The following is a 27,147-nucleotide window of genomic DNA, read 5'->3' on the forward strand; positions in this document are numbered from 1 at the left end:
TTATTATATGCGGGTGATCTCAGACTTATCCCACATGTGAGGTGTTTTGGTGATTGCCTTGTCTTGCAATCATCGATCGACTCTTTGTCAGACTTGTATCTGAACAACCTACAAATTTCTGTTGATAAATGTTCGTCCATATCTTTTCACCGTCCTAATTGTCCAATAGCGTATAAGTACTGCATTTCCGGCACACAACCGCAACGATGCAATGCATCAAAATATTTAGGAGTTACCCTTGACCGTAATCTTGACATTCATGAGCACCATAACGAACTTATTGATAGAGCGAACAAAATGCTAGGATTTATACGCAGGCAGTCGAGAGCATTCTCCGACCCACATTGTCTTGTCGCACTCTACAAATCACTAGTCAGATTCATCTAAAAATACTCCTCAGTAGTTTGGTGTCCATTGTATTCGTTATAGCCGAATATGATCGAGACAATGCAACAAAATCATCCTTTTACGGTTAACATCCTGGTGTAGTTGCAGTGAGACCTAGTTATCACACACGGAGTTTAATTTTTTTAAGGATAGAAATTCTCGCTACTCGCCGCGAAACGGCGCAAATTATATGTTTGAAATAAATCATCCTAGGAGAGATAGATTCACCGGACCTTTTAGCTGGATTTAGTTTTAACGCACCTGCTTGTACTTTAAGGAACTATAGGCTATGAAGAGTTGACCAAACTAGACATATGGCGTGCATATAGCGATAATGAACCTATGACTGCGATGGCTATTAGAATCAATACCCACTATGATTCTTTTAATTGGAACTCCTAATGTTACACTTTATGCTGTTTTTTACTTTGCGCTGATGTTATAATGTACCGTGACGTTATCTGTTATTTAATGCTACCCTAGACAGCTAAGATAGTTTATAATATTAGTAATAAGGCTGGTATGATGGCCAAACACTAAATACATGAATAAATTAACAAATAAACTCCAATTGCACACGTTTGATTCGAAATCAAAACTAGCTTTCAGTGTGTTTAAAGATTATTTTAAATTGCTTTTATTTTTCCCTCATGCAACAACTATTTCAAAATGGTTCCTAAAACCAATTCACGCATTATTGTAATTCTATTGTAATTCGTAGGTCTTTTGTTTTTTTTAACAATCAAATGCGTTTTAAGCGATCCAGCCATCCAACTCACCTCCCTTCTCCTTCACCTTCTCGCATCCACCCTTGCACGTACCTCCCACGCCTCTTGTCCTCATTTTGCGCTATTTTCGCCCCCTCTCTTGACCCCCGGAAGTAATCACGCAGAATCGTTAAAGCAAAAACAGAACAAATTGTCATGCCCAAAATTGTCATCGAGCGTTGAAATGCTCCCGTTCTCCCCATCAGCTCAGTGCCCCACTCCGGTCCCTGCACAAAAAAGGAAGCAAAACAACAACAACAAAAAAACATCTAAAGCACTCACAGTGAAGTGGTGAGTGCATAAAATGTGGACCATAAATCTTCATGAAACTCGACACCGCTGACCGCTTCTTTGCAGCGGTTCGACCTCGCAAAGAACGCTCTGTTGCGGTTTTAGGGCGACACGCAAATAGCGCAATGCCGCCTGATGATGCATACTGATGACACAAACACACACACACATACAGCCACATACACACATTACTCTATGGTGTGGTTTCGTTTTCAGTTGTGATGGTTGATATTTTTCAGTTTTTTGTTGTTTTCTGTTTTCAGTCACAAATCGTTGTAGTGGATGTTTTTGGAAGCGGGCGGCGGTAACGTGCAAGCCGAAATTGATGCTGCTGGAAGGAACAGTCACAACGAGGGACGGGGAAGCCGACAAGGGGGGAAGGGGGCAAACTCGACAGCATTTTATTGCTGACACTTTACAGCACTTAAAATATTTTTAATCAAAATAAAACGATCCTATAAATTATCAATGCAAGCAAGCCGTGTAGTAGCTGGCGACACGAGAGGGGAAGCAAAAAGAGCATGAAACAAAAACAAATACCCTCCAGCGCTCAAAAACCACCCAAGTAAACAAACGAGCGGGCTCCGTTTTGCGCTAGAATTTGCAAAATTTGTCCAATCCAGCGATGGTGCCTGCCTGTAGCTGTAGCCCGCTCGATAGTTGGCAGTGTGATCGCTTACAAAGTTTTGTTTCATAGTGTGGTATTTTTTTTTTTGCTATCGGTTGTAACATTTGCACCCTGCTTTCTAACTTCCACCCCGCGTCTCTGGACCGAACCGGGAAAAATGCTAGCGTCACCAAAATATGCGAGCTCAAAACTCCAAACCCGCTCTTTTGGGAGCCCGGATGGCACCGTGTACAGACGCACAGTGAATGCGGCACCACGGGATCGTGTTCCGGAATTCGGTCGGTGACCGTTCGCTGGGCGCATTTGTCACCTCGCTCGGGAATGTTTGCCGGAACGCCCAAAGGGGCAGCAGCTCGTAGCTGCAAGTCATCCGTTTCATTACCATAATCATTGGACTCGGTAGCGGTGCAGTGAAACCCGGACGGTAACGGCGATGCGTAAAACAGTGACAGCGTGTTGTGTCCGGCGGCAGTGCATTCCGCCCCGGGATGACAAACGGTTGGCAGTTGGATGTTACTGCATGTGCCGTGGATGCTTAAATTGCTGTCATCGGGCCATCGATCAAAACCACGAGACAAAGCGATGAATGCAGTCAGATGTCTTGGTTGGCATTTTGCTACTGTCAGCAGCGCGGGTGCATCGGAAGATGTATTTCATTTTGTTTGGTTTTTATTGCGCCAAAACAATGAATAAGAATAAGAGAGTAAGAATAGCACATGTTTCACCCATGTTTGCATACATCTACATGTGTTATAATGTAGTCGCGGTTTAGCGCCTGAAGGTATGTCAGCTTCAGCTTTATCCAAACGTTTCAGAATAATAAAAATACGATAAAAATAGCTTGTCTACGTTAAGGTGCATACATAAGCGTTGCAAATTATAAAGCCTGTCTTGGCCACTGTTTGAATACCAATAAACACTAAACAAAAATTAAATAATAAAAATTGCATCCTTTTTGGCGCTCTGAACTGCAACCTACGCACTGAACTTGCTACGCAGCACCGCCAACCACAACGCCCTAATCCATGACCCGAACATCCAATAGCTCAGTAATAAATCGAATTCACTTTCTGCTGGATTTTCGGTATCACAGCTGTTCTTCGAAATGTAATAGTAGATCAACTAGCCAACGCAGGACGTAATAAACCGACCTGCTACCAAGGTGTTTATATCGCCGTCCACCATATATCAACCGAATGACATGGATATACTGCGTATGTACACTCTCCTCGCAACAAACTGTGATTGCCAGCGAAAACTTTTAAAATTTCTCCGTATCTGTACTATCCTTTGTAAAGAAATCCAACCATTTTTAATAAAAATCGACTAATAGCATTAAGCTTGCCGAGACCACGCGTGATAATGTAATTGCAAACCACGAATGGTTTGCTAAGAAGAACATTATATTTTACGAATAGATTTATTTACTGATTCAAAAAGCCAAATGAGACCAATTGGCTGAAAGTCTCTAATAAATAAATAAATAAATAAATAAATAGAAATAATTGTCCTAATGGCAAATGGAGATAATATTAACCGACAAAGTGCAAAAGAAAACCACTCGTTCGACCCGCAACCTCTATCACCCACAATACCGCAAGCACCAGTGACAAAATCCGCTCATCACGCGGTGCATCATTGCGCGCCGCTTTTGGTTAACCCTTATTTTCTTTTATTCCTTTTATTACCCCTCAAATCGCAACGTCACACACACACTAACACACATACACACATGCATACAGCAACCGCACGCGAGCAACGGTTCAATCCAGCGGGAGTGAGCATTTTTACTGAAATGTGCTTTCCTCATGTGTGTTCGCCTTTCTTGCTCTGGATCGTCGAATCGATCAAACGAACATTTGTTCTTTATTTTTTCTTCCTTTTGCTAATGTTACTGACTGGAATGGGGAAGCTCACGGCAGGGACGTGGGGATTTTATTTATTTGTACAGCGTGTTCTGTTTCTTCTGCTAGGGGGTGAGCGTGCCAGCGTGGGATTGGATGGTTTGTTGCCGGTGGTTTTGTTTTCCAGTTGATAAATAGCTCTGCTTTGTTTTGTGAGTGTGTATGTGTTGGTTTTTTTTTTTACTTCTTCCCTCTATTTTGAGACTTGTTTGAGCATGCAAACGAACAAAAAGGGGCTACCGTAAGCACTGCTTTGTCAAGCATTTTCAGCCCATTCTAATCCAATGCAGTCAAAATAATCACAAAATACTCAATTGCCCCGTGCGACAGTTAATAAACGTTCACCCTTTGCTGTTTGCTGAGCAAACCAAAATCCAAAATAAAATCGCAAATCTTTCGTTCGCAAACTGGCCTGATTTTATACTTTTTTGTCATAGGTACCAATTAAGCATCATCTATGAATTACGTAACTCTGATAGGATGGAAAAAGGGGGGGGGAGTATCGTTAAACGTTAAATTTTGTTATATGGGGCAGGAGGGGAGCTGAATTTTTTACAAAATAATAAGAAATTATAACTTAACGATGATTTTTTATTCTTGACTTAACAATCACACGCTTATGCCGACTTAAAAAAGCTTTTAAAACTTTTGAAATACCACGCAGCCAGGTTGATGCGAGGATTGAACCCACGACGAACCTCAGAAGCGGAATTTAATTCAACAGCATGTGATTAAAGTGGCATGTAATTCGCAGATGACAATACGCGATTCGAACCAAATGCTACGACATTCAACTGTAACGCTGGAAACAGGTGTAATACCAATCAAATTTCTTTCAAACCCAACTCGTTTGAACCAAAACGGATGGCATTTTAAAGGATAAATAAAAATCTGTAAAGTAGAACATATTTATGTAACATATTTATTTATATTTATTTATGTAAACGTGGACATAAGAAGATGTTTGGATGCATTACGTTACTAATGATGGTGATGTAAAAACATTGCAAACGGCGCTAATGATCCGATTATCAGAACCTTTTTAAATTTGATTACAATATGGGACAAAGTTTTATTACGTAAAAATAATTTATTCTTGCTTAAATGTTAATATAACACAATAAAGTAAAAAAAGAAGAATCCACAAAAAATCCGATTTTGTTCAATAACATTAGCTATCGCAGGGAGGGGTCACAATCAGCAATTTTCATTTTCAGGGGAGGTTTCTTGAAACGTTACAGTTTGTCACACTAGGGAGAGTGCGGGTGTGCAATTTTAGGCTACGTAATTGATGGATGACGCCCTTCTAGGCCCCCCACTAGGAAAAAAATCAGCTTTTGGGCTCTCGCTAGGCGCACTACTCTTCTCCAGCCGATGATAAGCGAGCTGCCCATCATTATTGAGTGGCCTCTGTTCACCCCCCACCCCCCACCCCCCACCCCCCGTGTCTTCTCATTCTTCCCAAAATGCGATGATTTCAACATATGGTGAGCGTTGCAAACGGTAAATCACGGTGACACGATTAAGTGGTCGGATATAATGAAGCAAATGGAGCTATTTTGAGGTAGACGATAACGTATAAATTTTTCTTGGAGTGTCTCTTTTGTTCATTGTCCTTAACATGAATATATACATTATAATGATTGCTAATAATTGAAGCAGAAAATAGAGACTCAGCATCCGGCTCAAAGGGCCTACATTGAACTATGGAGTAACAGCGAAAGGTGTGCAATACGCATGGAAACATTTGTATCATCAAAACCATTTAAAATTTGTTTTTATCTATTTGCGTGGTATTTATCTAGAAATTGTAACTAATTAATTTTGATAAATGTTGTTAAACATGAGTAGAAAAAGTCAGCATCTAGTTCGAGTATTCGTAAAGCCGTAACAAAAGCATGAAACTAACTTTAAAAACATAAAAAAAGCAGTTGTTCAAAGCCCCTGGAAGCGAACATGCTAAAACTTGCCTACATAACTCGGCTTGTTCAACTTCATCCCACGACGCTTCGTTTACAAGCACTACTCTTCAATTGCTTTCACTTGGAGTGCTCTTTGAAACACACCACACCGTAATGAAGTGTAAACGTTCGGCGGCAAATCAACCGTACCTAACAGCCGCCCGTTCACCGATACCGATCGGCCAAGTAATTGTAAATAATTTTACAACCATTTTAGCAGAGCCCAGCATCCAGGTGCCCGGTACGAAACCACGATTCGGATCAAGCGTTTCCCTAGCGTTGCCGCTCCGTACTGAACCAGCGAAATGGGCAACGGCAAAAGGGAGCAGGAAAAAATAACATCTACAGCTTCCGGCTCGCTCCCCACTGTAATCCGTGAATGGCAATTTTTATCTCCCTGCTTCCCTACCCTACTCCTACTCTATTCTCTCTCTCTTATTCTCAACCTCATCATTCCAGTGCTTAGTTGTTTTTTTTTTTGTGCGTTCGTAGCACGACCAAGAAGGGCCAAAGTGTATACAAACAGCGTAAAGAAAGCAAACTCGTTCACAAAGCACAACACATGGAAAACAGAGGGCGATGAGGAGGGAGCACGCAGAAGAAAAGCGAGAAAAGTCACCCGAGCTGCACCGTGCCGGCACGTTATGGCACCCACGGGACGGCACGTGGGATCGAGGTCCAATCGAGAAAGAATGGAATAATAACAGGCTAAACCCAGCCCATGGGTCGAATGCTGCGACACGGCGGGCGGAAGGTCTGGCGCGCTTGTTATTCATGCCACCGGAGTGTCGTGCAGTCGTACTGCCGAACGCGGAACCGCTTATAATGGCTTATGTTGCGACGAGTCGCTTGGCTTTCGCTGCAATTTGCCATTGAAACCGTCGGGCCAGAAAGCGACCGGTCCGGACGGGGCGGGACCAAGGCAGGAAGTGAGTTGACTGCATCCCGAAAGCCTTTCGCGTGAGCAGCGGCTAGTTTTGCTTCTTTTCTTGCTCGACAATTTTGCCCTCCCACTGGCCCCGGTGCCGCTGCGCTGCACGAACGGATTTAATGGGTCCGGGGTATGCAGGTGGAAAATAAAACAATCTCTGGTAGCTGGCACAAAGGCAACGACTGCGCGCGGGTAGCGATGGGAAGCTGTGGTAGCAGTGCGACGAAGACTAAACAACAGCTAGTATAAAACCGAGTAGAAGAACGCTCAAAACACGGCGAAAAGCTACACCCGCAGCAAGGGCGAAGGGTGATGGAAAAGATGGAGGAACAGGAGTGGAGAACACAGTCATGAAACCATCAACCCGGAAGCATTCAGCGAGTCGGCTACTTTGCCTCGCCGCCCGCCCTCGTCCGGCCAGCAAGCCGTTATTTTCTCCATGTGCTTCTTGTTAAAATGACGCTTTTTGTGTATTTTCTTTCCCTAACTTTGCGCCGGCAGAGGGCGCACAAGCTGCCTCGAGATACAGAGCATCCTATCGTGGGTTTGTGCGGCATAACGGCAAGTAGTGCAACTTATGATAACAATAAACAGACACTCACTCATAGAAAGGCGTCCTTCGGCCTTTTGCGGTCTGTGCTATTCTCTTTGTGAGTGTTTTTTCTTCTTCTTCTTGTTCCTCTGATGCGGTTTTGTTGCGTTGGTCATTTAGATGCACTTAACCTCACTTTTGAGTTACAATCTTTGCGAGTGTAGGAAGAAGGAATCACTTTAAAGAGATAAAAAAAAAAACCTAGAAACGGTAGATACTGCAAAGGGTGATAAATGAAAATGGCAACTTTACAGAAAGAGTCATGCATTGAAATTTGCGTGCGAAAAGGTAAAGTGTTCGCGTTCCATTCTAAAATTGCGTTCGTTATGTTTTATGATTTGGTTTACAAGACACAAAATGGACTTTTTAAGTTCTTTTTTTTCAAAACCGACGTACGTCTCGTACTGCTAAACGCTAAACCAGTGGGTTTCAACAATTTTGCAGCTTTTCTCCCTTATCCTGAACTAATGATTTGATTAAAACAAAAGCATCAACATGCATGCATGCTTTAATCAGTTAAATAAGACTTGACATTTCTGATAATGGGGGCCTTCACGATTCTAGTTAGTTTTTTGTATGGAGTTTGACAGTTGGAGGCTGAAATCATGTAAACAATCCATACAAAACCACACAAAAACTAGCCTGCGATTTTCAGTCTAGAAAATTTTAGCCTAAAAGCTAGAATTAGATTCGAATACCTACTCGAAAACACGGTGTTGTTTACATTTATCCCAAGGTGCATTAAAGAAATCAGGTGTAGGAATCTGGAATCAAAGTGTATGTAGTCCAGGTGGTCTCATAGCATTTTTTCATAACCAATTTTGAACATCACTTTTTGGCAAAACGGGTGAAAACTTTTTCTCAAAAAAGCTTTATGGAGGCTTGACGAATACTCAAAAAACTCTTACAATCTTCATTCAGAAGCAGAAGCGATAAAAATCAGCCTTCTAAATTCATACACCTTGGGATAAGCCCATCTGTATATTATACTCAATTAGATAGCTGCTCGAAAACTGCTATACAATGCAAACAGCTGACAGGCTGAAATTTCAGCCTACGAACTTCAAACGGAAAGGGCCCCAATGTTACTATTTAATCTTGATTGCATCCCGTCTTAACAAGGCCCTATGGCGCATCATAGATTTACAAATGAATAATAATAAAACAGTGTAAAACCTTTCAGATCCGACAACTCGAATAAAATACTTTTTTTTCATTTCGAAAATTTTCCCATTGCAAAATGGTCGAATACTCGTTTGAATTACAAATAGATTTGTATGTGTTTCAAATAAACCATCATTCATTAGTAGCAACTCTTCTGCTTACGTTTACACAGAAAGGATTATTTTTCGACCCCAATACATAGTGCGCATTTCGAAGCAAATGCCTGGATAAAACTCTGAAATAAGGGTAATAAATATTAAATGGCGTAGACTAGTAAGTTGTATTAATGATGTGTAATCGGAGCGGTACTGATGATGATAATGTACCACCCTTTCTCTTTCCTTTTTGGAGTAGTAGCATTAAAAAAAAATAAATTCTGAACAATAAGTAGAAAAAAATTATTTGATATCAGAGGACTTAATTCTGATCAGTGCCTCAGGCTAGAGAAAAAATCTTTCCGATCCCTACTAAATGAGCATGCTTTCTCCCTCTATCTGTTTTGATTATCTGTGAGAAAACAAAACAAACAAAGTGAGAAAACATGCTCATTATGTTTCTTGGAACCACTCGCATGCACCTTATATTTCCCATGACCATCGCGATGATCACCGACTGAAAATGTCGCGACCAAGTGACTGACCACGAGTTGGTTGCACACAATGTTTAATGCACCAACTGTTTGAGGCTCGCTTCTGATCATCACAGTAGAGCTCGTGACGCTAACATGATTTTGTTTCAGTTGGAATTTGTCGTGACTATGTCAGTGACATTTTACAAAACTAATCACAGTAAAAAAAACTCATGACATAGTGACTGACCAAGCGATTGTCGCAATAATGTCATGAAGCATGTATTGGTCACACCAACCGTTTTGAGTATTATCTCTGATTATCACAATTGAGTACGTGACGCTGATATGGTTTTTGTTTCAGTCAGATTTTTTATGACATTGACAGTGGCATTTTGCCGCACTGCTTTGCAGTCTCTTTCACCTTATTAAATTTTTTAGTTTTTTGTTTAATTGAAAAAAAAATTACAATTATCATCATCACCAACGTGGTGCAGATCAACGGATTTTTTCTACAGACACAGATTACACTAACTTCTTTAGAATAGTCTTTAACTTACGTCAAGCTAATAATAGTAGACACTCAAACAAAATAGATATCAAACTAACTACAAAGTTTACAAAATAAGTTATTATCTATAATCATTCTTAATATGACCCACATATGATCGCTGGAATGCATGGATATTGGTTTTCTTAGTTTTTTCAATGTCGTTAAACAAAAATGGGTTTGTACTTTAACTCAATTTTACATTTCGGAAGCCTTGACATCCCTGCAAATTTTGTCCTATATTAGTACACATCTATCCCTCTTTGGATTCTTGTAGTTAAGTAGTCAAGCAACAGTCCATTCAGCAGTGTTTTGATAAATATCATCGTTATGTATATGATTTGCTGTTTAACAGACATTCACTGCAGTATATGTAACACCAAACATGACGAAGTTCGCCTATTGCAACCAAGTATTATACGCTTAGCCCAATTCTGTAACCTCTGTAATCTATTCAATTCTGTTTCATTAGCAAAGAATAATAATTGTTGCTCAAGTGTCAAAATGTGCAAAAAATGCACTTAATGTTCGAGCTGTACAAAATGTGAGAACTTATAATGTTCTAATTTGCCAATTAGGCTTAAGTCATTAATAAATCTACGAATTACATAACACTTTTTCGTGACTTTTTTTATCACTTCGTCGATTTAAAGATTTAAATTTAATTTCTTGTCTATGGTGACATCAAGATCCTTTATAGACTTTGTTGTATCTATCGTGACAATTTTCAATTTAAGTTATTAGCAAAGTACATAACCCCAAGTAACACTATATTATTGTTTTTTTCGATAAATGATGCCGCTGTGATATTAATATTTGAAATTTGTCTCATTTTTGTTTTTTTTAATAATGTTTGCTTATTTAACATTATTAATAATGTTAGCATTATTTCTTAACAACCGCGGTCGCACTCAATCGATTTCACCAAATGACAAGCGAACTTCCACCACTAAAATATTATTTTACGGTTTTCAATAATTTGGTTTTATCTTAGTTCTGAGGGAGCGGATAAAAAAAATAACTTGACAAAAAGATTATTTTTATTTTTGAAATTTCATCTCAGCAAATGGCCCGTATTCAATGAAAAGCTCCCTACAAAACGAAAAAAACCCAATTTTCGTTCACCGCTGATTGTGGGATGTAAAGCAATAATCCCAACCACAAACCAAACTTGAATATCATAAAAAATGTACGCTTACACACAGGAACCACAACCAACGGTCCTGTACCGATCCTGATTGTCAAGAGTCCGCAGAAACATATTTATTGGTACCGAGGGTCAACCGTCGTGTAGGGTTCGTCTGTCCGATTGTAAGAGAGGAAAACAACCCTTCTGCAGAAACGTTACGCAAAGCGGAAACGACAAGCATACAGCCATTCAAAATAACATCGTTTGCCCTGCCCGCACAAAACGTGGAAGACAAAGTTAATTTCCGAATCTTTGCAGCGTGTACCGTGGCGGGCCCGCGGCTGCTTTCACTTCCCATCCTCATGGCAGGCTTCACCTTACCGCAATTGCGCTGCTAAATCGTTTGCGATTGTCAATGAAATTGTGCATCACCCGCTCCCCGCAAAGCTCTGCATAGCGTGGTTTGTCCTATTAAAAGCGGATTATTTACTGGACCTTTCACAAACGGACCTTTACGTTCGCCGGTCCGGTGTGGTTGGAAGCTGTGCATGAAACCGGCGAGAGTCCCGCGGGCGTTCATTTTGGGCACTGCCCAGCATAAACTGAAACGACGCCGCAACTGAACGAGATGGGGCAGCATGGGACCATTTTTCCCGAAACAGGAGACAAAATCAAGAACGACCCCTTTGTTTGGGGAAGGCAGGGAACTGAGAAGCGTATATTTATCGCGAGCGGTATGAATAGCTCCATAGTGCGCGGGTTTCGGGACGATTATGAGCATTTACTGGATTAAAATTGGGAGGCAAGAGCGTACGGTTTTGCAAAGTTTGTGAACATAATATTTAACGAGTTCCTGGGAACCCGGCGATCCAGGATTGTTTCTGTGACTGTTTCGGTGAAAATGAAATTGTACTCCGAATTATATTTATAAACTGAACTTATGAAAATGTTGCAATTACTTTGCACAAAGAGTAGGGGATTGCAGTTGCTCTGTTGTGAGGTGAAATAATCGGTTATTTCGATCGTAGACACAAATTAATTGACAAATGTATTTCATTGCTGCGCTTTTTGATCATTTCATTACTTTTGAGTGTTGGCAACCATTCCAACGTTTGGCAGAATCTTATTAGACCTTGACTTTTTATAGACCATTGCAAAGTTTTAACTTTACTCGTTCACTTTATCAACGTGGATCATTATACGTACACAAATTGTCATAATGTTTACGTAGTCAAAATTACACCACTTTGCAGCGCATACCGATACAAGAATATTTTTTTCATTACCATTTTTCTTCCCCTTCGACCGACCGGCCGACAACGGTGCACGCTTCCCGGCTGCTAACGCACTCGCTGACTGTCACTTGCGACGACCGGAAACAGTCGGTCGTTGCCGAGAGTTACTATGCCTGCAGGCTGAACAGCGGTAGCATTTGCAAATGAATTAATTATTCAAATTGGCGAAACAAAACAGTCCCACCGTAATGCAAATCAGCGCCGCTGAGTGGTTTGCCATTCGACAAGCTGTACAAAGCCAACCGACTGTTCCTGTGTGACATGGGTGTGTGTATATGTGTATGTTATATGTCTGTGGTGTGTGTTTTACACTTTGTTTTTGGTGCTATTTTCTGAGCTTTTTACAAATCTTGGATTGCAAATTAGATTGGAATAAAGCATAAAGGATAAATAAAGGATAAAGCACACCAACAATACATTGAAATGTTGTACTGCAGGAAACAATTTTAACACTTTCTTCCAGTAGCAACAATGCCAGTATAAAAGCAGGAAAATAATCAGCTTTGTAATGTTTTCATGTGCGTTTAATATTAAACACCTCACACACAATTTATGCTGATATGCTTTTCTTCTTCGGTTCGTAAATAAAACAATTGTTTCAATTTCATTTGTTATTTCCCTTTTAGGTAAATCATGGAAAAAAAAAACATTTAAGGTACAATTAGTCGCTCAGAACAGTCAAACCAGCGGGTGTTTGTTTTATATTTGGTAAACATTTTCCCACCAATTGCATACCTTCCGGCGCAGATTTTTGTATATTATAGCCTAAATTTATGCAATGTCCATGCCGTAATGCTTTTTTGGTGGCTTTTTGATCGCTTCGTTACTTCGACGGCTCAATCCATTAAATAAGGCAATACATACGTCAGCAAATTAAAATTAGGAAACAAATGCACCGTTTCACAAAACAAAACCAAACCGACTCCAAAAGCAACAAACTGGCCCTTTTTGGAGAGGCTGTTCAAGCTTGTTCAACAAATTTATTTCATCAAGCTCGGTGCAGAGAAAGCAAAAAAAGGGACAAATAGGTGTTGTAAAAATGTGTACACAGTACACATACACCTCTAACCAGCCTTTTCAAGTAGAGCGTGTTGAAAGGGCCACTCAGGGGTGATGTTAAAAAGGTAACCAAAAGAATATTTGCCTCGCCTGCCCAAAGATCACCCAAAAACGGAGGCGCTCCTTTCCTTCCGCTCCGTGGTTTGGGAATATTTGTCCGCTCCTCTAATTTCACCTTTTCCTGCGGGTATGTTTTTTGTGTGCACTTTTATGTTTTGCTTTCCTCCCTGCCTCCTGCCCAGGAAGCATATGCAGACTGCCCTGCCGCTGCTTGTGTTTGACGAAGGGTCGTAACGCTTACGGGCGAGGTGATAAAAATATTACCTTACAACACACCTTGCACCCTGCCCCGGCGAGGGGTCGTCCATTGAGAAAAGAAAACCCGGAACCAAATAGCGAGAGTGCGATAGAGAGAAAGAGGGGGGGAGGAAGAGATAGAGAGTGAACGAGCGACCTGTTCCTTCTGCCGCACCTCGACCAACAAAAAATACCGGACCAGACAGGATTTGGAAGGGGCGTCCGAAACCGGATCTACCGGCCCGGCGGGTGGGCTGCATACACTTTTCACACGCGCCCGCACACGCTGTCTGCGATAAACTGTAGCCCGTGACAAATCTGGCCCGAGCTTGTTACAGGAATAGGAGGAAGTGGGGTAGTGGCTACCACAAGAAGAATAAAAAAACAACAACGATAAGGTGTCGGACACGGTGGAAAGATCCGGCAAGCTGTTAGCAGCTTATTAAATTTTAAAGCTTTTATTCCCGTTAGCGCACTGTCATGCGCGGGGGTGGCGAGACGATGCTCTCAGCCGACATTTTCCGGGAAGGAAAACTGGTGGGAAGCGGAGCCGTTACAGCGCGGGAGGGATGAAAGGTGAGCATGTAGATGGGCTAAAGATGATAAGCTTGTATCATAACAGGAATAGCCAGTACCGGGCAGCTCTTGTCTTCGTTCTTTCCATTCCCAACCCACCCCAACCCCCTGTTACGTTGTAAGAGCACTGTGCATATTTACTAATTGAATTTTTTCGTGCTTAAAAGATGCTTCGGATTAGCCGTGTAGCTGCCGGGCAGACCAGCTAGACGTCTAGATGGACCAATCGCGATTAGGCTACACAAGGTTGACCATCAGGCGCTTAGGCTGCAATCGATACTGGGCGTCTAGAAAAATATCGCCGGCCAAGTGCCTATTACGAGGAACAATTTGATATGGTGGCGTCTTAGCAAGTGTGTGCAAGCAAATTTACTTTGTCCATTATTTATTGGAGCAGGGCAGAGAATGTGATGAAGCCTATTGAAAAATTGGAAATAACTTCCCATCGTGCACCTACATCACCGCAGATGACGGTAGTCCTACATGCGTCTAATATGAAACCACAAATACTTACGATGATTACACAAACACACACACGTAACGCCTTTTTGGATTGCCATTATACAACTTTACACATGTCAGGCTTTTCCGCCTCAAACCTTTCAGGCCTGTCAGGCCTCAAAAAGGTAAAGAAAACGGAGGTCATATCTTATCCCAAACGCCCTCCCTCTTCCCGGAACTATCCATGGTGCATGGAAGTTTCAACGACCAAAGTTTCGCCGACCACTACAGAATCGGACAGCGGACGACGTCTGAGCTGTCTGGAATGCTTCGACAAACGCGCGGTTCACGCCCTGGACATGGTCGCGCGCTAGTGACCCTTCGGTACGTAAAACCCGTTGCATTCCAAAAGTTAACTTCAACATCGGTGTCACGTGCTTGAAGCGTAGAATTCCTTCCGGTGCCGAGAAAGAACCTCCCGGTATGGTTTCAACTTTCGCAAATCCAGTCCCCCTTTTTACACTTTCTCCCTCTCTTTCTTGATTTTTCTTCTCTATCATTCTATGTCTCTCTCAGTCTCTCTCTCTCTCTCTCTCTCTCTCTCTCTCTCTCTCTCTCTCTCTCTCAACCTTTTGGCCCCACCAATCTTGAAATGGAGCAGTAGTAATCACGAGATAAACATCGAAGTGATACTTTTATTTTTGTAGTATCCATTTGGGACGTTTGCCCTCCAACGACGGTGACAGCAAAATGGAGCTTCTTGATTTTTTGTTTTCCTTGCTCGCTTGCTTACTTGCTTCGTCGAGGAAACCGAGTGGACTCTAAAATCCCAACGCAAGCGTAAGTAGTCGGAAGTGCAGACATTCCTGCAGAAGGAGCGACTAGTTTTTCTTTACCCGACCCCGTGAGACGTCTGCTGCTTGGAGGGAAGTAAGCATCCTGAAATTGCAATAGACTGGCATGGCGCATTCGGAGAGGCTACTGGAGCCGACCGTGCTCCGGAAAGGAAACGGCGGCCGGGGGCAGACAGGTCCAGGATAATCCAGCTGTCATCATCTGCCGTTACTAGTTCGTGCTCCCGTGCCGTGCTCCCGGGCTCGTGCTTTTGGGGCTCAAACCGTAAGGCATCTGGCAGTAGATGGAGCTGATAAAATATTCACTAGCGTTGAGCGTCAAATGTCGCTTCCGAACTTTACCATTTCCCCACCACTTCCGATCCACACTTTCTGCCAGCTGTCCTTTTACGATTGGTAAAACAAAGAAGCAGCACAAAAAAAAGAAAAGAGTTGTCATTGAGGGACGTACCCGGCGAGCGGGAGAAACAGGGCAGTGGAGCAAATTATTCGAAAATATTTCCTCCCTGCCGTGGTACATGGAAAGATGCAGTGTGAAGAGGGCTACAGAGAGATACGGAGAGAGAGAGAGAGAGAGAGAGAGAGAGAGAGAGAGAGAGAGAGAGAGAGCGAGAGACATTTTTCAAACATTTTCCCCCGAACCGTGGCCGGCAGTTCCGAAACCAGCTTCCCTAAAATGCTCCATGAATAGTTGACACGAGTTTTGTGGTTTTGTTTGAGGTACGGCGACGACCGACCGACGCTGCCGAGGAATCCATACACACAGGCGCACATGCACGTACACACAGCATCAAATTACGGGCAAATCTGTCGTGTTTGTGGCCGGCCCGAGGTAGCATATTGCGGGCAAATTGTGTTCGAGTGGCTCCCGTTGCAGCGTCTGTTTGCCGTATGAGTTTGCCGATTGCTACTGTGAGGGTTTGCGGTAAACGGTTCACAAAGGGTGGTTTAAGGCTTTCCCATGATCACTACGTGACACCTACGTGAGCGACCGCAGCCAGGTGGTTAGATGTTCGGGCCGGCAGAAATAAAAGATTTAGAGTTTGAATCATTAGGAAACGTTGTAGGAGTCCCAGTACCTAAAGTATGAAAGAGTGTGGTGTTGTGATCGTCAATGCCCTGAGCTAGGGGCATCTCATGTTTATGGGAATGGAATAAGCAAATTACTATTGAATTTTAGCACTTCACTTCAGGAATTGCTCTAATCAAGATCAGGAGTGAGCTAAGATAATCGAGTGAAAGTTAAATATATCTGAGGCAAATATGTAACGGAGATTGGGTTGGATAGGATCTCTGTTCATATCTCAAGATGAATCTATGAATCTTCTGAAGACGAACTCGTAGAATGTTAAACCTAAAATGTTTATTCCTATACGTTTTGTTCTGAAGCTGAAGAATCGTGAGGCTTTCGTGTATCTCATATCCAAATGAGAACTGTTCTTTATGGTATCAGCTATCTATAGTTTAATTTATATTGAGAAATGGTTAAAGGCATTAACATATACCTGGATTGAGCTGAACAATCGTTTTAATCGGTGTAATCTTAACTCTCTCAGTTTCTGATTGGCCAGTTCGCGATAGTACATGCCGTTGTGACATTGTCCTGTCAACAATAATGATCCAGGAAGCTCGGTATCTTGTAGCTTGACATCGATGCACGCGATCTCCGACAGATCTTGCTACGCCCAATCCTCTCAATAGACCCTTAAATTGTATATTCTGCAGATCTTTCGAGTTATTTCGCAGCTCTATTTGCTTGAGATTTTTTTTTCCTTGAACGTTGAGCGTAATCCATAAAGACTCTATAATGCTTTGGACGTATATTATGTAAATATATATTATTCTATGATGTAATTTGAAGTTTGAATAGTACGCATTATAACAGGATACTCAATGTTTTGGACACTATCGTCCTGTACGAGAGCACCTCCAAACCCTTTGATGTATCTACATTAGATATTCTCAAAAATAACTAACACAATTAATTTCACGCTGTGAACGTACTCCAAAACTGCAAAATAGTTTCTAAAGCGAGCAAAATTGAGTAATTTAATTTCAATCTGCAAATTCGTTTAACCACTAACTGTTGCACCAGATGCCTGCTCATACACGCCTAAAGAATCAAAAGAAAGAGTAACCAATGTGAAATTCCACCCATCGTAAGTGCGAGGGCGGTATGCCCGTTGCTGAGTAGTAAAGCTGATTTGCAGTATTGTTTTTTTTTGTATCTTTTTTCTTTTGTTCAATTTCTCCTACGTTCAGCCACCATGCAGAGCCACCACCGAGCGTAACCAGCAGCGGTGGCAATGAGTAGCTTCCAAAAGGCAGTTGACAATCCCACGCCCGGCACTGATAATAATTGATGACATAAAAACGGTGCATTTCCACTTTATTAAAACAACATAATTACGAGCATTATCGCTGTCCCTGTTTCGTGCTGGGTGTACTGGCAGGTGGGAAATTAATATTAAAAAAATACCACACCATACTTTCTCACACAAACACACACATAAACACATGAAAAGACTACATGAGAACGAAAAAAAAGTTCACCTCATGTAGAAGGTGTCCATATGGATGCGACAGTCAGGTGCGTTCTCGACACCGTTCAGCTTTTAAACTGCAGCGGATTACAATCCTGGCCACCGAAAAGCGGACGCGGGCGACCCACGGGAAGGTCACGTGCGGCGTCCGTAACCATATCGTCTCGCCTAGTGTGTGCACCTTCCTTCGCGATACGAGTTTTGAATTGGGGCCCGAACTGTCAATAGCAGCCGTTTCGACAAACTCCCGCCTCCAAAAAAGCAGTAATTAATTGCCCCAATCGCCCCAACGAATGGGCACAGAACGGTGTGGTTTTTGGGGTGCACTCAGCTCTTTGCTGTTTGGTGTGAGTGTGTGTATGTGATTTTTCCTTTTTTGCTATGGTTGGTTGTTTTTAATTTTCGATACACAAGCAACCGACCCGTGCATCTGCTACGTGCGTTGCAGTTATCATTTTGCCTGACAGCTGTGCGCGTGCTGGTGAAATGCACTAACCTAGGTGCGTACCTTTATTTCGTAGCTCAAACTGCATTAATTATAATTTATACTGGGTTACAAAAAGGGGCACAGTTTTCATTCGTCTTAAATTGTAACACATTACCAAGTAAAATGTTCTTTAAACATGTTCCTTTCCGTTTTAGATCCTAGGCTTAAATATCAATCTGTCAGCTGTTGTTGTTATTGTTGGAATAGTTTAGAGAGGCTTTGGCTCCAACGGAGTTCTTTCGCCTCTAACTGTCAGTTGTTTGCATTGTATAGCAGTTTTTGAGCAGCTATCAAAGTAGGTATAGTATACAGGTGAGCTTATCTCAAGGTGTATGTATTCAGGAGGCTTATTTTTATCGCTTCTGCTTCTGAATGAATATTTTAAGAATGTTTTATGTATTTGTCAAGTCAAGCCAGAAAGCCTGTATGATCAAAAGTTTTCACCCGTCTACACACACTTCGATTCTAGATTCCACCACCTGATCTCTTTAATGCACCTTGGGATAAATGAAAACACGACCTTTTTTAACATTTTTTCAAGTAGTTACTCGAATCTAATTCTAGCTTTGCGGCTAAAATAATCTAGGCTGAATATCGCAGGCATGTTTTGTGTGTGGTTTTGTATGGAATGTTGGCATGATTTCGTGGTACAGTCTCGTGATACAGTTGTCAACTCGAACGACTTAACAACATGTCCGTCATGGGTTCAAGCTCCAAATGGACCGTGCGGCTTTACGTAGGACTGACTATCCTGCTATGGGGCTGGTCCATAAGTCACTGAAAGTCAACCACACAAATGATACAGGCAGGCCTTGATCGACAACCAAAGAAAATAAGAAGAAGAAGAAGTTGACATGATTCCAGCCTCGAACTGTCAAACTTCATACAAAAAAAAACTGACTAGAATCGTGAAAGGTCCCAATGTATGTTTTACTCCTTTAAATTTGAATCGATTTGTTGTCGGCATTTGTGTGGCTTGAATCCAAGCAATAATAAACAAATTATAATAATTCTCAATCCATAAATGGTAAGCTGTGCTTTAGAAATGAAACAGATCTTAATAGTTTCATTAATAATCTTAATTATTTTAAATTCTTGTGAAACGTTATGTAATGTAATAGTACCAAAATATTAAGAATTTAAAGAGTGATTCTCAAGTGTCTTTAAAGGAATACATAATGACTACATTTGACTTCATGTTGAATAAAATTTCATCATTGGAAATAAACTCTTTTTCCTAAACTGATTTCTACTCTGAATTTCTACGCTGTATTTCTACCCTAATTCATACGCTGCACACCTGCTCTGGAGTTAAATTCGTCTTTCTGCGGAATCAGTTTCTGAATAGGAACAGTGTCGTTTTAAGGGTCGGAACCGCTCCATGTTTCGTTGCGGATCTTGAACAAGTCCAGATACACATCAAGACAGATATGGATTCAATATTAGTTCCAGGGCTGGTAAGAGTTCCTGATTGGTGTAATGACTATAACGGGTTAGGTATTAGTTCCAGGATCGGTATGGGCTCGGTTTCGGTTATACATATTTTAATGGATACGTTAATCATAAGTTCCTGATTTGATTTAGTCAAATTTATTAGTGTATATCAAATTGCAATCATTGCAGTGTACTGCAATGCCAAAAATAATAAATTAAATAACCACTTCAAAAACGCCAATTTATTTAAAAACATCCACTTGCTATTCAGATAATCATCATCGGTTGAACAATATCACACAGCCGTAAGGAATCCACTAATCTTAAATGTAGTTTCGATTTCACTCCCAAAAATTCAAAGCCTGCTCCAAAACCAGTACTCTAACCCATTCTATACAAGTTGTTTCTATTCGATTTTTCTATCACTCAACTGTGCGGACGACGGAATCGTCATTTTGCAAGCATTGTAGCAATGGGAAAGTGAAGAAAAGCAGAAAAAACACATGTACAACAAGCTGTCTGTCAGGCAACGATGACACTAGTTCAGACTTTAGTTTAGCAACCAAACGACCAAAAACTCGTCTCCAACTGCTTACCAATATTGCTTCATCCTGGACACACATACATGGGTTGCGCGACCGGTTGCGACCGGAAAAAAAACTTTTGCCACCAACCGCCGGCCGAGAGGCACAAGACACAGAATCGATTTGGAGGGCTAGTATGGGAAGGGCGTAAGGGACGAACAGCGCACAAAATCATGACATTTTCAACTGTGACCAAACTACCGTCGCAATCATCGGTGTCGTTTCACGTTGACGACACTCTCGTAGTTGTCAAGATCGTTTCCGTTACGATCCTTGCTCCTTTTCTTGCGGTGTGTTACTTTTTCTTTACTGCTTTTTGCTGCTCTTGCAACCACTAGAAACCGTTTCAAAGCACCAAACAGGACGCTGAAACAGGGAGCGAGACCAAAAAAGAAAACATAACTACCCATCTGGCTACGGGGACGGCGCGATTCCGGGGACAACATGTTGCATATTACATTACAATTTCTGAAACACTTTTGCCCTTGCTGGGCAGAACGAACGTTCGCCTTCGTTCGTGCGCAAGTATGAGAAAGTTTTTTGATAAATTTTCAGGATTTGATTTCAGGCAAGCAGGGAATCGTTCTTTTTTTTCTTCACTCTTGTACGACGATTCTCGAGAAAGCTTGTGGCCATCAAGGGCACAATGACTTTTATTTATTTACACACACACACACACACATTCCTGAATTCTCGCAAAGACGTGCAGCACCCGCAGGGTCTGGTGGCAACTGTTCGCCGATCTCTTCATTTTTCCTTTTTTGCTCACTAAATCGATGAGGAGGTGTTATCTTCCAATTTCGTGATGGTCTGCAGCAGCTGTAATGTGCGGTCCGCCCAGAGGTGATAATGAAACCGGACCATGTGTTGCCAAGTTTGTTGAAGATGCTGAGCACTTTACCGGAGATGATGAGTTAACACGTTTGCAGCGGCTCAATGTTGGAAGGTTTCTGTCCGTCGTTTGGTCAATTACGATGAGTTGCTCGGTTTTCTTCTCAAAATTCGCATTTTTTTCATAACTTCAACTCATACACTATCGTTCCCTCTGTTTCTTTTTCTCTCTTCTTTCTTTCTTCCTTCCAGCCCTGCAGCCTTTGCCACGCTTGAGATGGTCTTTAGTGGGTCCGGTCCTTCGGTCTGGTACCAGCGCAGGCGGGTATAGTCCTAGAACCCGGTCAGTCAAACGTGCCCATCAGTAAGTCACGCGCCGGTATCGGCCGAGACACGAGCCGTATCGGTAGCAACGAGCAAAGCCGACCAACACACACCCACACAAACCCACGTGTACCCGCCGTGGTCCATCGCCGTGTAAGCTCCTGGCACGGACGCACAGCACGGACGCAACGCTGGCCCACAATCCTCCGGCCGGGGCAGTGCAGCGGGGCAAAGATGCAACCGTTGCCGCCCGGCGCAAGATGACGATCACAGGCGAGGGCTCACACTCCGCTAGCCGGTGGTGGTGCTGCACGCTGAAAGCACCAAACCACCACCAGCTGGCCCGCGACAGTAGAAAGCGCACCCGACACCGAACCACCCACAAGCGGAGAGGATCCGCGATGAAGCGGACGAAGACAGCGGCGACAACGACAACGACGAGGAGTGAGGGGACAGTGGTGCCGTCCATCTTGGAATTGCCGCCAACGGACAGCTGTAGCCATACTAGTTTTAATTATAAATTTTATCGTTACCAATACCTTCGACCTGTAGCTATTCTGTACATAGCGTTAGCGGTAATTCTAGCGAACGGTAAGCAGCGCCCCAGGGCTGGGTGATAGTGTCCTGCTCGTAAACTGTTTCGGGGTAGTTTAAATGGGTATGGATTCGGCTACGTTGCTCTTCGAAGTATTTACCCTTACTCAAATGCCGTACTAGGAGTTTATTATTTGCCAAACTGAGAAAACGAAGAGCACTCAACACAGCAAAGAGTGTTCTTTGTAACAATATTAGCTTGGCCGATATCATCAGAGTTGTTTCTCGCATTCTCCTCTTAATAATTTGAAAAGCAACAGCATTTGACTCTAAAATGTTAAGTGTTTGCAAAGATCTTGACGTCAATAATATAGAAAATGGAAACCAAATTAAGATTTTCAATGGTTTTTTTTTCTCACAACACACTGTATATTTTCAATACTATTACAAACAAATTGCATGCATTTAGGCGCACTTATTATTTTTAAGAATATCCTCGGATACATACTCTCATTCTCCATTTTCTCATTATTTTAATGTAATGTAATGTAATGTGTAATGATTATTGTAATGTCATACATATTTTATAGTACAGGAAACTGATAACGTCTTTGAATACTGACTAAATTCTTTTTAAGTTTCAAGTACAATGTTTTTTAAACGCTTGCCAATATAGAGACACTATTTTTTCCAAAAATAACATAAATTCAGGCGCTAAAACTAAAGCATGTTGATATCATCCTTGAATACTAAGTCACAACTTTTTTAACTTTCGTTTCTATAACCACTAAGCCGTGTATTTTTTATAATCAATTTCAAAACACATTTTTATTAAACAATCTAAAGAACATTATTGATTCAAATGTTTTCTAGGGTTTCCCACAATCTATTGATTGTTTACTATGATTTTCTTGGGCTCGTCTGACGATTTATTCAATTTAGCACAATTTTATTAATTCGTATCCCATAAATTTTTGGTTCACTCGCACACCAACAAAATATCGAAGACAACCAAATTTTTTTGAGAAACAACCAAAAAATCATGGAAACCCTATTAAGCTTAGAAAATTATTACATTAAACAGAGATCACCTTTTCATTTCACTTTTTTTATAAATTGATTTGTACCATTCATGACCATCCTACCTGAAATAGTTGTGCATCTTATAAGGACAAGTGTTACGATTTAGTCGTACATTTTGTGATGTTATGAATGCGCTTACTTATAATATTAGTTTCATAAGATTGTTCTTCTAAAGCAATTGAAGCATACAAGTTTGCAACTTTCATCAAAATAACATTATGATTTATTAGTTTCAGTTGATCTATGTATTGTGCATTATACTTATTTATATATCATTATCATAAATCTTTAATTTATAACACAAAACAACTATGATTAGCGCAAAAAATTATGCTGAGTAAATTATACTTTTTTCAAGCGAAAATGCAATCTCGTATGTAACATGTATGACCCGAAATGGTGATTGTAGAAGGAAAGGTGTAGTTTTCGTTACAGAAATGAGGGAAAATTGTTGCATACAAATTGCATAAATCTCAGCGCTACGTGCCTTATGTCATACATTAAGGCGCGATCAGAATTTTTAAGCAGTTTTTTTTTCTTGAGTACTAAGCAACCATCGTTCTGTTTTTTTTGCGAATTGCCAAACGACCTCCAATAATATGATGAGTGCTTTGAAGTGAACACTAACAATACACTTATTAAAACGCTTCTACTTTCTTTTTTATTTCCTGCATATGGTCACCCAGTGTCAGCATTTGAGCCGGACTTTGTATATCCGTTGGAGAATGTAACCGTTGCAAAAGGTAAGTTTCGTCGCCCGATAAAATGTCCCGGAAACCACGAGATTTACCAAGTGCTCCCGTTTCTCCCGTTTTCAAAAGGTCGCGACGCCACGTTCACCTGCGTCGTGAACAATCTCGGTGGTTATCGGGTGAGTGGGGAAGCAACTCCGGCCCGGGTATGTATCCGATTCCGACGTGAAATATGGTATCGATTCTTCCCTGATTTCTGTGGCACTACTTTCTGTTTCGTTTCACAACCGCTGAAAGCGCACATACCTTCTCCCCTTTCCTACTCCAAAAGTAACGACTCCAAAAGTCCCTGCCAACCTATACGTCAAACGATGATTATTTGCCATGGAACCGTAAAAGTAAAAGACATCCTTGCCGTTCCAATCGACGGTGTCTTGTTCGTTTGTTGGCGTGAGGTTGGTTGGCGGACCAGCCTGCACTACGAAAACCCAGCGACACGTAACGACGATACTCTGCTCGTCGGAACTGGGGGAGGCTATTCTACATTGGCCACACGTTCGAGTATATGCCAGCTGAACGCGAAAACTAAAAAAGAAAAAAAAGTCTGCCCAAAACGCGAAAAGAAAGCTCAAATCATTGAAAGCTCACATCAGTCACGTGCAGAAAACGGAACGAGCGCGAACAACCTCCACCAAGCATAGCACACAAAGGCACCCTCCACTTCCTTCCTCTTCACTCCAAACCCATCCGATCAAAGCACATTCATTCGTTTGCGAGTTATACTTCTTTCTTCTTTTGTTTTGTTTTACACCACGAGCGAGTTGAAACGTTGATATCTAACATTTCCCAGTGCACCGCATTTTAGTGGCGTAGCAGCGCACCACGAAACAGACCAAAGCGTATTCTTCCCACCACCACCACCACCACCACCACAACTGCAAACTGCACCAGTAGTGTAAGCACCGTGTTATGCACCAATCACGCTCCCCCCAATAAAAAAAACCTCTGCACATCCCCTCCAACTTAATTTCCGATACGCTGTTGTTGCCTCGTTGTCTGAGACTACGGACAACCAGCATCTTCACATGTCCAGTCCGTTATTCCCCGTCCCGAGTACTATCCCCTTGTTTTTCAGCTCAACACCTGCAAAGTTGCACCAATATGCACCACCATCCTCCAGTTCCAACCGTTGTCCAAAACCGATCAATTACGCAAAAAAGCAACCCCCAAAAGCAAGATCCTTCCAAAACTCTCTCTCTCTCTCTCACACACACAACCAAGCACCAAGCACCGCCTGCACCAAGTAATGGTAGTATTTGCACCGAACTTTACCATTTTTGCAGCACCAGCACCATCACCGGCCAAATGCCAGCACACGCACTAGTTGCCCTGCACCAACCCTTACCCCCTTGTGTTTCTTTTGGGATTTTCAGTTACTTGCACCGTCTTGCACCACCGTCGTGCACCATGTTAATGCGCGTCCACACAAATCGGAAGGATTCAATGCTATATTTCATGGCGATTTTTTTTGTTTTCCTCGGCCAGCAGTACGTCCCCGCAAGCCTGAAACCGTGTCCACGCGGCACACAAGTTTGGCGGTTTGCGGGGACGTTAGGGATTCGATACGCCTAGCAGTCGCTTTCTAGTTAATGTGTTACAATGTTATTCTGCACCAAAAAAAGCGTATGCATGCATGCTGTAGTTATTTTTAAACCTAGTCCAACAACTGAAAAGCTTTTTACCATTTACCATTTAGGATGAGTTCCTAAGAGATAAAATCAATTTGAATTTACTAAACTAGACTTAAAACAGCAACTTTGCAAGGTTCATTGCATAATTAAAGGCGTTTTCATGCTAAAAAAAAGTTCCTCGATGTGACAACTCTTGAGGGTATGCAATATGATGCAATATTTTAAATTATTTTCGGCATTTCATTCAAAATAAAAAAAAAAGTAAACTAATCTTTTCTAAAGTACGATAACATCAAACTGCATACCTTTTAGGCACTGCTCACTTTATTAGTATCTACTTTTGTGTTTTCACAATGTGAACTATTCCATACGCCAACTACTCTTATTACATTCGTTACGCATTCGAACTGACCACCTAACCTATAAGCGCTCGTTTGCATCCCCGTAGCCTGTATGCATGTCCGTGTATTCCAAACGCATGACTCGTTCGCTTTTCCTACCGTGTGTGTGTGTGTCGTTTTGCACTATCACTCCTCACCCAATGTCGACTAATCAAACCCAGGTTGATCACCAGGAACGTGCATGCAGGCAGACAGTGACCCATTGACCTGGAGCCCAGACCGTATGCTGCTGTGAAGAACGACTTACTGCAGTAAAAGTGAGACGACAAACTCACACAAATGCGCAAAAAAAAACGGATAAAAGGAACACATGGGTCACTGCTGGCTGCATGTGAAAGCTCGCTGCTCGCTGTACGATTGCACTATTACTTGTATGAGTACGTTTTAAAGCGTGTTTGAGGGAGTGCGTGTGTGTGTGTGTATGGATTAGTGTACATGAAAAGAGTGTATGTGTGCGTGTGTTTGTATTTTATGTTTATGTTAACCGATATCATACCGTTCGATAGCACCGTTCATTAATATTAGCCGGGGTTTGTTTTCTGTTTGCTGCTCGCTGCTGCTGCTGCTGTCATGCCGTATATCCTTCCCTCCTGGGACAACCATGCCAATGTCATGCAGGTGGCCTGGATTAAGGCGGACGCAAAAGCAATCCTGGCGATACACGAGCACGTCATCACGAACAATGGCCGGTTGTCGGTGACGCACAACGACTACAACACCTGGACGCTCGTGATCCGGAACGTCAAGATGGAGGACCGGGGCGTCTACATGTGTCAGGTCAATACGGATCCGATGAAGATGCAGGTAACGGATCGATCAGTAGCCCGGCTGCATCGCACTACAGTATCGCTGTCTCTCCCTTTCTTTCCCTCGCTGCTGTGGCAGACCGCTTTTCTCGAGGTGGTGATACCGCCGGACATCATCTACGAGGAAACGTCCGGCGACATGATGGTGCCCGAGGGTGGCTCGGCCAAGCTCATCTGCAAGGCGCGCGGCTACCCGAAGCCAAAGATCGTGTGGCGAAGGGAGGACGGGCGTGAAATCATCGCCCGCAATGGCACGCACGGCAAGATGAAAGGTACGTAGGGGACCAAGCTATCGGTAAGCTGCCGTAAAGCAGTGCCAATTTGTTCAAGCTGAGTAGCTGAA

At 42.2% G+C, this 27,147-nt stretch overlaps 1 protein-coding gene across 4 annotated transcripts in view; it reads left to right on the forward strand.

The window, feature by feature from the left end:
• Positions 1-27,147, forward strand: part of LOC120956250 (protein amalgam) — a 65,043-nt gene that overhangs the window by 16,190 nt on the left and 21,706 nt on the right. For 2 of the 4 annotated variants that reach the window (XM_040377636.2, XM_040377644.2), the window contains 4 exons: positions 21,526-22,188; positions 23,901-23,957; positions 24,036-24,085; positions 26,617-27,076. In XM_040377636.2, the coding sequence (XP_040233570.2) occupies positions 21,858-22,188; positions 23,901-23,957; positions 24,036-24,085; positions 26,617-27,076 (898 nt within the window). In that variant the 5' untranslated portion in view covers positions 21,526-21,857. Of the gene's footprint in view, positions 1-21,525; positions 22,189-23,900; positions 23,958-24,035; positions 24,113-26,616; positions 27,077-27,147 lie in introns of all 4 variants that reach the window. The other 2 variants (XM_040377653.2, XM_040377660.2) reach the window with 2 other exon arrangements.

This window comes from Anopheles coluzzii, chromosome X (genome assembly GCF_943734685.1).
Source record: "Anopheles coluzzii chromosome X, AcolN3, whole genome shotgun sequence".
NCBI classification, from domain to species: Eukaryota; Metazoa; Arthropoda; class Insecta; order Diptera; family Culicidae; genus Anopheles; species Anopheles coluzzii.